At 45.0% G+C, this 12,505-nt stretch overlaps 1 protein-coding gene across 7 annotated transcripts in view; it reads right to left on the bottom strand.

The window, feature by feature from the left end:
- Positions 1–12,505, bottom strand: part of TTLL6 (tubulin tyrosine ligase like 6) — a 592,552-nt gene that overhangs the window by 317,196 nt on the left and 262,851 nt on the right. For all 7 annotated transcript variants that reach the window (XM_069634591.1, XM_069634596.1, XM_069634593.1 and 4 more), the window contains exon 9: positions 327–552. In XM_069634591.1, coding sequence (XP_069490692.1) covers positions 327–552 — 226 coding nt within the window. The remainder of the gene's footprint in view (positions 1–326; positions 553–12,505) is intronic.

Raw genomic sequence — 12,505 nt, 5'->3', positions numbered from 1 at the left:
CTGAGAAATAGCTCTGCTGTCTTAAGTGTTAACAGGTAGGGGATAGATTGTCCAAATCAGAGCTCTCCAAGGTGCTACTATTGTGAAGCTGTCTAGATCTAAGGAAAAGCTCTGTCATCCAAGGTGTTCTCATGAAGGGCAGGCCACATCCTAGTGAAAGCTTTACGTTCTAAGGTGGATCAATCCAAATCTGAGGGCTTGTGATGCATCTCTAAGGTTTTCCAAAATGTGGTTTCTGTTGTGATATTAAAATGGAGAACTGTTCTCACTTTGAGGTTTCCAGCCAAGCCTGCTTACTCTCAAACCCATCCCGCCCAGAGCCTCACCTCCAGCAGCCAGGGCCTGAGCCTGCGGTCCAGGAGGATGTCGAAGCCCAGGAGCTCGAAGCAAGCGCTGCCCATGCTGTGGGTGGGGAAGCAGGAGCTGTAGTTGTGTCTGATGATCGGGTGAGCGGAGATCAGGGTCTTTATGATGACGTCTTCTATATCCGCCCAGATCTTCATTGTGTCATAGCCACGGTCCTCCAGGTACTTTTTGAGGGTAGAGAGCTTCCTAGGCAAGATAGAAGCAAATCAAAGATTAGAGGTAGAGCAGTTCTGGGGGCACTAGCTTATCATCAGTAGAACCCCGCCCCCCAGCATCAATATGCTTCTATTTATGAGTATTATTATAATAATGTCTTAACATTTTATTATGCATATTATTACTATTAATATTATTACGTGTAGTATTCATTTCGGATCTCTATGCCAGCTTTTTATTTTGATTAATGCCAGTCGTAAAACAAACCACCATCAGCAGCAGCATACCAGTATATCCACCCCCCCCATACATTATTAAGACAAATGGGATATGGACTGTGGCAGCTGCAAGGGGTGAAAGCATATGGGGGTGCACCCTGTAAAACAAAGATAATCAGAATGCAAGGGCCTGAGTTTTTGCCACAGGTATACAAAAATCAGCACTAGCACATAGATCTGTACTGGTATTCGTATTACTATTATTTAATTAATTGGATTTATTACAGTCATTATTTTCTATCAACAGCGATATTACTATGATCAGATATATGTATTTGCATAATTCATGTTGCTATTTTATCTCATTATTGGTGGTAATCATTATTCACAATATCCACAATAACAACAATACCAAAAGCTGCCAAGGGAGCACACACCATGTGCAATGTCTCTTCACTCTTACATAAAATACACTGGTGCCACCAAACTAAATGGGAAGCTACTGTTATAGCTTGAGGGACCCTTGATAAATTTGTATACACCATCCGTTCCCTTCTATTGCAGTCTTTCTATGCAGCCCAATTTGTGAATGTGATCTTCGAATGCCTGCGGAATTCCTCAGGATAAGGGAGCTCCAAACCCCAGGTAATCAAAGGGCATTCTCCAGAACCTTAAGTAAGACAGCCCCTGAGGGGATCGCCAGGTCACCTCTGTAGGACTACAGTCTACTGTCTGGTTTTCTCTTTTGGAAGAGGAACCTCTAGAGAAATGCATAGTGACCATTGACAAATAGGCCAGACCAAGCTGAGTCAACCCTCCCTCCCCAACCTCCCTCATACTAGCCCATTTTGTAGTGAGTCCTAGAAGAGAGCAACCCATTCACTCATTGGGATTTCAGTTGGTTCGCCTCTTTTCCATGGGTCGGCCACTTTGTCTCCTCTTTTATGAAACTACCCTTCCCAAAGAGGCCTCTTCTGTGGATGCTGTCCCGGGAATCTCTCTGTCCCAGCATCCTCAGTCAGTCTATGTGAAAAGACCTCATTTTTAAGGTCTCATGAGAAAAAGACTGATTTTTATTGCCCGTTTTTCTTTTGATCATATATACCGAGACCTTAATAATGAGGTATTTTCACACAAAACACCCTTTTTTAAGTTAAGGGGTTTCACCTCCTGATCCCACTGTCAGGACTGGCTGGGTTAGTAACAGGAAGAGTAACAAGATTAACATTGTGCCTTCAGAGCTGGCTGGGTTGGTTGTGCTGTCAGGACTGGCTGGGTTAGTAACAGGAAGAGTTTGTACATAGAATTAACATTGTGCTTGCCCAAGTTAAGATGGAGAGAAAGAAACTTAATTTGATTGGTTAAAGGAACAATGATATGTTTGGTTTGCCTGATTGGTGGAGAGGACAATGGGTTTGATTCTTGGGAGGTGAGCAAGATTCTAAACCGCCTTTCATCCAGAGAAATTCAGTGGCTGGTTGTACATTAGTTAAGCTCCTTAAGTAAGGCCTTTTCAGAGCTCAGAAGATCTACCAAAGAAGTAAGAATATCGTTTGCTGATCCAGTTTGAACAAGAAGACATCAGGTGGGATCGTTCCTTTAAAGATTTTAAGATTGTCACAGTGAACTTTCATTTTCTTTAGAAGAAAACTTAAAGAGTTAACAAATTTCAAAGTCATTTGAGAAAAGAGACATTTACAGTTAAAGTTATTATAAGGAAGACAAGCTTGAAGATAATGTGTAGGAGTTTAAAGTTAATTAACTGCGTGTAATGTTCTTAAAGACTGTTTAATGTGTGCGCGAGCTCGCAAGTCGTTGTTTACGTGTTTTTGAAAGCGCGCGGGTATTCAGAGCGATAGAGTGCGTGCCCAAATGAATTGAGCGAGCGAATTTTAGCACGTGTACATTTTTAACGTGAAAGACGTTTCATGAGAAAGCGCGTGTTGTTTTGCGATAGAGCGCGTGCCCAAAAGAACTGCGCGAGTGAATTTTAGCACGTGTACATTTTTTACGTGAATGACGTCTCATGAGAAAGCGCGTGTTGGTTTGCGATAGAGCGCGAGTCCATTTTGATGAAGCGCGAGTTGTTTTAAACGCGTGAACTGTTTTACGTGAAATACGTTTCGTTTCTCCGCGTGAGTTCGGTAGCGATAGAGAGCGAGTCCATTTTAACCAGCGCGTGTTATTTTTTATCGCGTTTACGTATTTTTTCACGCGCGCAGCCCTGTTGCTCCTCCACCCCCCTCAACCTCCTGCTTTCCCACGTTATTACCTCGCCCCCGTGCCACCCCTCCCCACCCATGACTCTTCTTATCCAAAACACCTACATACACACAACACACGCACCAACCCACTTACCCGTTCTCCTCATCCTGCGCTTCCTGGTGCCGCTGGGCCTGTCAGCCCCTGTGTGCACTCGTGTGTGCCAGGGTGTGACAGTTCGATTTAGAAAGACTTGTCCCTGCAGATGTGACACCACGAGGGGCATGATGCTATTAAGGGGGCTATAGTGACCGCTCTCATCCTGAGGCAGGAGACCTACCATGCTCTTTACCGTAGCCAGACCTGCCCCAGAGGTGAGGTGTGGTAGCTGGAAGGGGCGCAGATCTACCCCCACCCGTGTGTGCCATATTTTATGCACCAGGTACTATTTTCTGTCACTCAATGAGTGATTTACTCCATGCTGGCCAGAGTTCTGTTTCTATCTATACATAACTACCTGACCCAGAAGGCCATGCATTGGGGGTGTCTCGTCACACGCACACTATGGAAAAAACACTGACTCTAATGAAGAAAGGTGGTCTTGCATGCCAGCCTGGTGAAGTAGTTTACTGATCATAACAGACTTGCTGCACCTCTGTGTCAGCAGCAGACATCCAGAAGCCTGCATCAAAAGAGACTGTATATTGCGCTGCATGTGAAAAGAGGGCAGGGCGATGGAGAGTTTTAAAACCTTCCCATTGCTGTGGCCCAAACCCCAGGGAAACCAGAGAGATAGATTAGACCCGTGAAACATGTGATCAAGGCAACCCATGGGGAGGAGGAGACAAAGAAGACAAGAGCATGGGGGTGGTGTACAACCACGCCAAGAATGAAACATGGTGAGAAGAGTTCAGGTGAGGTCAGGTGAAGCCGAGGCAGAGCGAGAGACCAGACAGTGGAAAGACGGTGGAGCAGAGTAAATTGGAGAATATTGTGGAGCATGTTTCAGGTACAGTGTTGGTTGTGAGAGAGAGTGAGACATTATTGAAAGACTGACTGTGTATGAGTGTATGGTTGTGTGAATGTGTGAAGGTTAGTAGGATAGTGTAGTAGAATAAGTGATTGTGAGAAAGAAGAGTGGTTGAGGGAGTCAAAGAAGTGTATGAAAGAGTAGAAGGGAGAGGGGAGCGGAGCGTGGGGAGTAGAGTGAAAAGAGGGGGGTGGACTGGGTGGAGGAGAGTACAGTAGAGGCAAGTCGAGGGGAGAAGGAAGAGTAGAACAGAGTCGAAGGGAATAGAGTAGAGTGGTGAAGGAAGAGCGTGGAGAAAGTGGGCATTGGAGGGACAGAAGAGAGAAAAGGAAGAGGATCAGAGGGAGTGAGATGAAAGGAGAGCAAGAGTAGAATGGAGGAGACAGTAAGATCAGGGAAAGGAGAGAGAGAAAGGGAGGGATTGAGGGAAGATACTGAACAAGGGTTTTTGATATTTGGCACCTAAACCATTATTTCTTACTTTAAGAATCCTGGGGTAGCGGTATGTCAGGGATCCCTTATAAAAGCTCTTGAGGAAGTCTGACAGATAAGGCTTTTGCCTTAGGCCCTCACTATAGCTAGAACCATAGCCAATAGAGGTTACCCATCATTAGCATACAACCTGGGGTTGAGGGATGCAGGAGTTAGGGAAGTGGGATGCCCACATGAGACGACAGAAGGATGGCCATAGTGTGGCACAGTTCGACCAGATCCTTGTATTATTGACCGAAATTGAAAATAAACACCCTTGAACTCATCCTTGGGGTATGAGTAATTTTGGGGCCATCTGTGACACAGACCTGTACCTTTGCTCTTTTCCTTCGGAAACACCAGCTTACCTCTCTGTGGCGTTCTCCAGATCTTGGAATCTGGAGAGCAATGACTGTCCTTTAAGGGATTAAATGTCAGACTAGAGTTGTGGAACAGAATTAGACAGATCCGCGAGTTGCTCATCCTAGGTGAGCTTTTCCAAGGATTGTTTGGCCCACTCTAGAACACCCCCACAGTGCTGGTGAGTGTCCCCTCAGCTAATAATCAAAGTACTGCCATCTGTAGGGCCCTCAGTTAGTCCTCCATTTTCTTCCTTTTGCCTCTGCGTTTGTTTTCTGTCCACTTCCCACCCTTGTGGCCCAATAGGTAGTTCTATCTGTTTCACGTGACCGGAAACCCTGTATGTGCTCCTGGTTTTGTCTCTCCCCCACACCTCCGACTTCCATTTACCAGACCGCTCGCTGTTCTAGTGCATCCTCCAGATCGCTGGCTATTTAAATTACCCTGTTCAATGAAATCACAGCTCACCGTGCATGCCTCTCTTGCCCGCAGGGCTCTCTCCACCCTCTTGTGTCAGTTCACTGCAAGTTCAATTGGGCTAATGGAGAGAGAGCTCAGCAGTAACCATCTCCTCTACTCTTAAAAGTGCCAAAGACCTGCGTGGGAGTGCTGTGCAAGAAAAGTTCTTTCTTTTTCAAATAATTGCAAAACATTGTCCATTCATAGAGCAAACCTTTACATTTTACAGACTCGTCTCAGTATTGTCTTACAGTACAGCATTTCTAATCAAATAGGTTTGTTTGCTAATCAAACATATTTTAATTAGCAAACTCTGCTAATCAATTTTTGAAAACTAATTTATGCATTGACGTGGGACCCAAGCCATACTTCTGCTACAATGCACAGCCCAAAGCACCAGACCCCTTGTAGATGCCACCTGTTTACCTCTTACATTAGTTGTTGCCCCACTAGATTTTGCTTGTTGCCATCCTACATTAATTGTTGCCTCACTGAATGAACTGTTTACCCTAATAATTGCTACTCCACTGTACTAATTGATGCCCTAGAATAATTTTTGCCCCACTATGTTTTGCTCCTTGGCACCTTAGTTGTCACAGTGTTATTTTTCTTCTTGGCGCCTTAGGCTGATTGTTTCCCCAGATAATTTTGTTATCCAGCTGTATTAAATGTTTGCCCTAGATTAATTGCTGTGCCACTTTACTTTGCATCAGGACATCCCACAGACCACAGGCCGCCTTAAACAAACCCCAGATGGTCACTATTATCACTCTGCTGAAGGCACCCTATGTTTCTCGCCCTCCTCATGTATCTTTGCCTATCCCCTCTTTTCCTTTACTGATCGACTCACAGCTAAAATCTAATTCCACATTACAATGCACACAAATCCCCCACATGGCCACTACAGGCCTATAATTTCCACACCAACGTTAATTGAGCCATCACAAAGCTCACCACTTTAACTGTACCACAGCCACGCATCAGTGGCTAACCCGGATCAAATGCACTGTAACCTTATTAGATCTTCAGATTTCCCATGCAGATAAACATACTCCCAAGTGAAACGGCCAAACACGTAGAATCAGACCGGCACACAGGCATAAGCGTGTCTGGGGGGGGTGTGTATGTGTGTGTGATCCCCAGTCCCACATTTGGAACATGGCGACACACAGCAAGGCCCCCAAAAATGCCAGGCGGGTGCTGTGCAAGACCACTTAATGTACTTAGTGAAGTGGGGCTGAGGAACCATGCAATTGATCCCGACAGGGCGTGATTGACTCACAGCATGACTGTGGAGGTTGGTGTATATTGAAAGTGGGCTCAAATGAAGGTAAAACAGACCATGGACAATTTAGGACCCACAATTTCACTCATCAGCTCTCCACTTGCTAACAGTTGCTTGAACCCTGGTTTAAACAATCACAGAAATTCAGGAAAGCATTCTTCCGCTTACCTCCGCACTGCTGTATTTATATGTCCCAGTGGTGTTGCACTGGGACTGTGTCCTTCATTTATGCAACTGCTTTTACTGTGTGTTCGTCCAGAAAGCATCTTTCTACACAGCTAAATCTGCCCAATCTGGGACATTCATATCCATGCCTCTGTCTCTGCGATGGCCACCATCTCCCTGTCAGTGTATCCCCCTCAAGTTACTAAGTGTAGTCCAGGACACAAAATACTGAACCAAGTCTTTCTGTCCAGCTCAGTATCTTGGAAGGACAGCCCATCCTTTAGTCTCTGTTGGTGGTGGGTGTGAGAAATCTGAGGCATTTATCCCATGCTATTCTTGCAGATGCTATGTTCAGGTGTCCAGGGGAGAGCCATCGCTCTTGGATCCCAACCCTGGGGGGCGGACAAGCGAGGGAGGATCACCTGGGCAGGGGGTCCTTGGGGACTATGGGAGACATGCCCTTGGGCGAGACATGGTATTCCTCCCATTCCGATACACCCCTATCCGAAATCCCCTCACTTGTCATGGGATATTGTCAACAGAGTCCCATCATACCCCAGTACCTTTCTGTAAGGAAAAGGCGAAACCATAGGGGAAACAAAGACCATCACTAAATTCCAACATGATCTTTACCACTCTTTCCTAGAAAACCCACTTTTCAACAACCCTACATTCAAACCCTTTTCCTGACACAAATCTACAATATCTTTAGCCCTTTTTTGTAGAACACCACAATTCCCATAATCCCATTCCCCTATAGAAATACCCAAGGACTGGAACGAAGAAGAGGCAGATGCGAGTCATGAGGATTACCCATAGGAATTAATGGACAATGGATTCCTATGAACAGTCTCCATGTTGTCCCGATAATGAGGTCAGGTAAAGTTAGGCAGGGAGGGACAACTACTCACACGTGACTCCAATCAACTCTAGCTGAGAGTATAAAAGCAGCAGCCAGAAACAGCATTTTGAGTGAGCTGGGAATGCTGAAGGGTGCAGAGAAGTCAGAGGGAGACCATTTGTGCTGGATAGAACCTGAAGGCCTGGAGGAGGAAGAGCTGGCCAGACACTGGACCTGTGAGCACAGGGAGGCTGCCGAGTGAAGTGGAAGCTGTGCCTCCAGGAAGTCAAACCAGGGGCAGCTGGGGTTGCCTGGTGGCACCCACATCAGAGCTCCTCCCCTGGGCCACAAAGGAGAACCCAGGCCTTTGAGGGGCAGGTGGTAGGACCCCGACATACATCCCCTTTTTGCTCTTGCTGCTCCTAAACCACAAGAATGCCAATATCTGGAGCTAGCGAAGTGGGAGAAAAATACACCACAGTGCAATCTGGGACTGGAAGTCCAAAACTGGTTCTTTGTGAAAACTGAGATGGGTCCGAACCCGACAGAGGGAGAACCCTAAGAACTTTTGGGGAAAAGTTGGGAACACAGAGAGGACCCGGAAAGCCAGAGTGCAAAAAAGGAAGCCCTGAGAGACTGGAGAAGAACGTGAAGCCAAGAAGCTGATTCAGAGTGAGAGAGAGGCTATGGCATGGCAAAGGAGACGTAACTCCAGCCAGCCAGTGAGTTGAGAGAACCTGTGCAAGGCCGAGCTGTGTTGAACAAAGGTTACCAGCGGCGAGAGTGTCACTGATGAAAGATTGGTGAAATCCCTAGTGATGTGATCCAGATAAAAGTGCAACATTGGGGAAGACAGGAAGAAAGACACCCTTTTCTACATGACAGCAGAGCGGGCTGGCACCGCGTGGGTGCGCAGTCGAAAGATCTCTGCCAGGAAGGTATACTGCAAAAAGAACTTTTGAGATTGGATAGAAAGATCGAAATGGCCCTGCGAGGGTCTAAGAAAAATCCATAGCACAATCGAAAATCTTCGATCCCAAGAGAATAAAAAATAGGCTTGTGCCCAGTCGAGGGGAGCCTGCAACAGTGACAAACGTATAGTATTGAAGTTACTCAATTTAAAGGACATTACGATAAGTGAAAGGAAGGTCTGAGCCCAAACGAGGGGGGCCTACATTGTCTTTGAAAGCGAAGGGAGTCCAAGCCTGGCTGAGGGAGACCCCGGGGGTGGATGATTGTTAATAAGTAAATGACCACACTTCACTGCAATCCTTGTCTTTAGTGAGGATTTATTTAGTTAGTTCATCCAAGAGAAAGGCCCCCAGCTGTGGGCTGTCCTCCTGCTCTCAATCCTCTCTCTGCTCGAATCTGGAACCCTTGCTTAATCATAACAACAAAGGTTCTTTGGTAACTAGATTACATGGCAGCAGCTGAAATGATGTAATTATAAACACAATGATGTAAATCTAAACACCTCCTAACACCTCCCTTCCTTTTACCAAAATATAAATGTTTGCCTAAAGTAGATAAACAATTTCATTGAAAATCAAATGGTTCCTTATTTACATAATATCTGATGCACCGCTATGTGGAGGAAAGTAAAATGCAGTAACTACCGTGCAGTGCAGTTACAAGGTGTTGTTTACCTTTTTGCAAATAGCTATCCTCTCCTTGTTCCAGACTCCACCTCCTTTAACAAGAACCGAAGATCCCAAATCTTTAACAACTTGTTTGGGCTGGGAAAATATGGATGCGCCTTTGCGCACCTTGGTGGGAAGTTTGATCTTGATCCAATCACCTTCCTCAAGACTGAATTCTCTACAAGCATTTTTCCTGTCATATTGCTCCTTGGATCTTACCCCTGATTCAAATATCTTCTCTCTCACTCCCTCCAGATCTATTCCTACAAATTTTGACCTTCCCATCCAGCCTGGACACATGTGTGAGTTAGGTTTCCTCCCTCTTAATAATTCAAATGGAGATACACCCGTAACACTGTGCGGTGCTAGTCTATATTGGAATGTTCTCTCCATTATGGTCCTGACCCAGTCACCTCCTGTGGCTACCGCAATTCTAATGGCATCCATGAGAGTGCGGTTGAAGCGTTCTACGCACCCATTGGTCTGGGGATGATATAATGAGGTAGTTACTTGTTCTATGCCATGGTTACTCAAAAACTCTCTAAATTCCTTGGAAACCAATTGGGTGCCATTATCTGATAAACACTTCCTGGGGAATCCCTCTCTCCAAAATAATTGCTCCAAACATTTAATGATGCTACTGCTGAATATATCTCTTAGTGTAAATATTTCAGGCCACTTGGATAATAAATCTATGACAACCAATACATAGGTGTCTCTCCCACCACTGATATTGAAAGGACCTAGTAAGTCTAAAGCAACCTCATCCCAGGGAACCGTGGATGGCTTCCTAACAGTCATGGGTACTTTCTGAATTCTGAGACCCTTATTACCTTCAATGCAATCGCAGCAATTGTTGACCACTTCTTCAGTGTCTTTGTCAAGATTGGGCCACCAAAATTCTGCTCTAACTAAGCCTTTGGTTCTAGGCAGTCCCAAATGCCCAACATGAGCTAGCTCAATTATTAATTTTCTCATTTTGATAGGTACAACCATCTGATGTCCCCTATGTAAATATCCTTTATCAATCCAGAGTTCTTCCTTAACTTTGGCAAACCCACCTAAATCACCAAGATAATTTCTTATTCTGTTCTGCGTCACCAATGTTAAAACTCTCTGGTACAATTCATCCTCAGAACATGCATTGTCCCACTCTTCTTTCTTTACTGACTCATGAACTTGAAATATTTCAACACCTTTCTCACGAGTCAGAGGAGACTCTTCAGACACAATTTCTCTCACTACTGATCTGGATAGGGCAGCAGCATCTACGTTGGTTTCACCACTAACGTGAAGCATGTCATATTGCAGGCCTTGTAGAGACGTCACCCACTTCATGATGCGTCTGGAGACTCCCTCCAGACCACCTTTGGTAAATATTCCTATTAGGGGTTTATGGTCAGTACATACTGTGAATTCTCTGCCCCACAGATATCTTTTGAATTTTTTCACTCCCCAGACACAAGCCAATGCTTCCTTTTCTACCACTGAGTATCTGTTCTCAGGTCCTTTGAGAGATCTAGATGCAAATGCTATGGTGTGTAATCCCTCCTGATCTTCCTGAATTAGGACTGCCCCAATACCATAGTCACTAGCATCCACAAATAGTAATGAATGTCTACTTTCTTCAAACGTTTTCAAAATGGGTGCATTAACTATGGCATCTTTAATCTTACCAAACTCTTCCTCACATGATTCATTCCACTTGAACGTAACACCTTTACGAGTCAACATCCTCATATTCCTTGACAAATTTGACAACCCTCTAACGAGGGTTGCCATAAAATTCAACCAAACCTAGAAAAGACAGTATGTCTGCTTTGGATTTTGGTGCTTCCATCTTGCGAATGGCTTCTATGGCCTTTTCTTTGGGTTTGATCCCTTCACCTGTAATTTCATGACCTAGATATTCAACCTTGTCAGTTTTAAATATGCAAGTCTTATCTTGAGCTCTGCCTGATCACTCCAGGACAAAAGCTCTCCACCTCTGTTGGCCACATGGACAGTCCCTATCGCCTTCCTGTCTTTGAATTGGAGCTCGGCTTTAAAGCACCCTAAAATTTCTATGGGCACATCTCCATAAGCATTTGCTCTGACTACATTCTCCCACAATGTACAACATCCAAATTTCTCCTTCCACACTTGCACACTTATCAAAGTATAATCTGCTCCACTGTCCATGAGCATTGATACTGGCACCCCTCCAACTAACACAGTTGCATATGGTTTCTTTTTCCTGACCTTCCCATCGATGGCATTGACAGAAAAAATAACTTCCCTACCAGCATCATCAATTGATATAAATTCTTGATCTGCATTGACTTCATGTATTTGACCTGAGGCAGTATAAAAATTCCTACAGCATCTAGCCATGTGTCCCCTGACCCCACATTCATTACATACAATGTGTGTTGCATAACATTCTTTGTCAGATGCTTTGTGAGATAGACTCCCACATCTGAAACACCTCCTAGTTGATGCACCTCTAGGATAACCAGAGTCCCTGCTACCCCTGAATGTAACATTCTCACTGGGCGACCCTCTGGTAGATGATCCTTGTCCCCATGCTCTGGTAGAGGGACCTTGGCGACCCTCAGGTCTCCTACCCATTTGCCAAGGGCGACGCGAAGTTGCCGCACCTCTCTGCATCACTCTCGAAACCTTGTGTATGGCAGCTTCATTGTCATCTGTTTTGGGCTTATCTTGAGATGTATTATCCACTTGAAGCATTTGTATACATTTGTCTGTGTGTTCTATCATTTTCGCTATCTCAATTGCTCTATCAAGAGAAGGATTTCTTTCCTTCCATAACTCCTTCCTGATGTTATCGTTAGAACACTTAATCATGAGTTGATCCCTGACATGCTCATCTCGACAATGGTCAAATCTACATTTGATGGCTAAACCTCTGAGAGCAGTTACAAATTCCTCAATACTCTCTCCAGTTTTCTGAGCTCTTGTAGCAAATTTGTACCTTTCAAGAATTATATTCTCTTCAACACAGTAGTGTTTGTCTAATTTTGCTAATGTTTTCTCATATGGCCCCCCTATCAGGAATGTCTGGAGGTTCTGGTAGTTTTTTGACCACTTCCTGCCCTGCGGCGCCTAAACAGTGAAATAGGAGCGCCTCTTTGCGCTCATTGGAGAAGTTGGGTCCAAATGCTGCCAGTGCATATTTTTGAAATCCCTCCTTCCAGTCTATCCAACGCACTCTAGGCTCACCTGGTGTAGGAAGGAAGAAAACTGGGGCTGGGACGTTTGCCATGCTGTGAATTAAAGAATGTCACCCCCAGACAACAAACTCTGCACAGC

This window comes from Ambystoma mexicanum, chromosome 13 (genome assembly GCF_040938575.1).
Source record: "Ambystoma mexicanum isolate Mex_15411 chromosome 13, UKY_AmexF1_1, whole genome shotgun sequence".
Lineage (NCBI taxonomy): Eukaryota > Metazoa > Chordata > Amphibia > Caudata > Ambystomatidae > Ambystoma > Ambystoma mexicanum.
The sequence above is the reverse complement of the archived record's forward strand: the minus strand, read 5'-3'. Positions and strand labels throughout refer to the sequence as shown.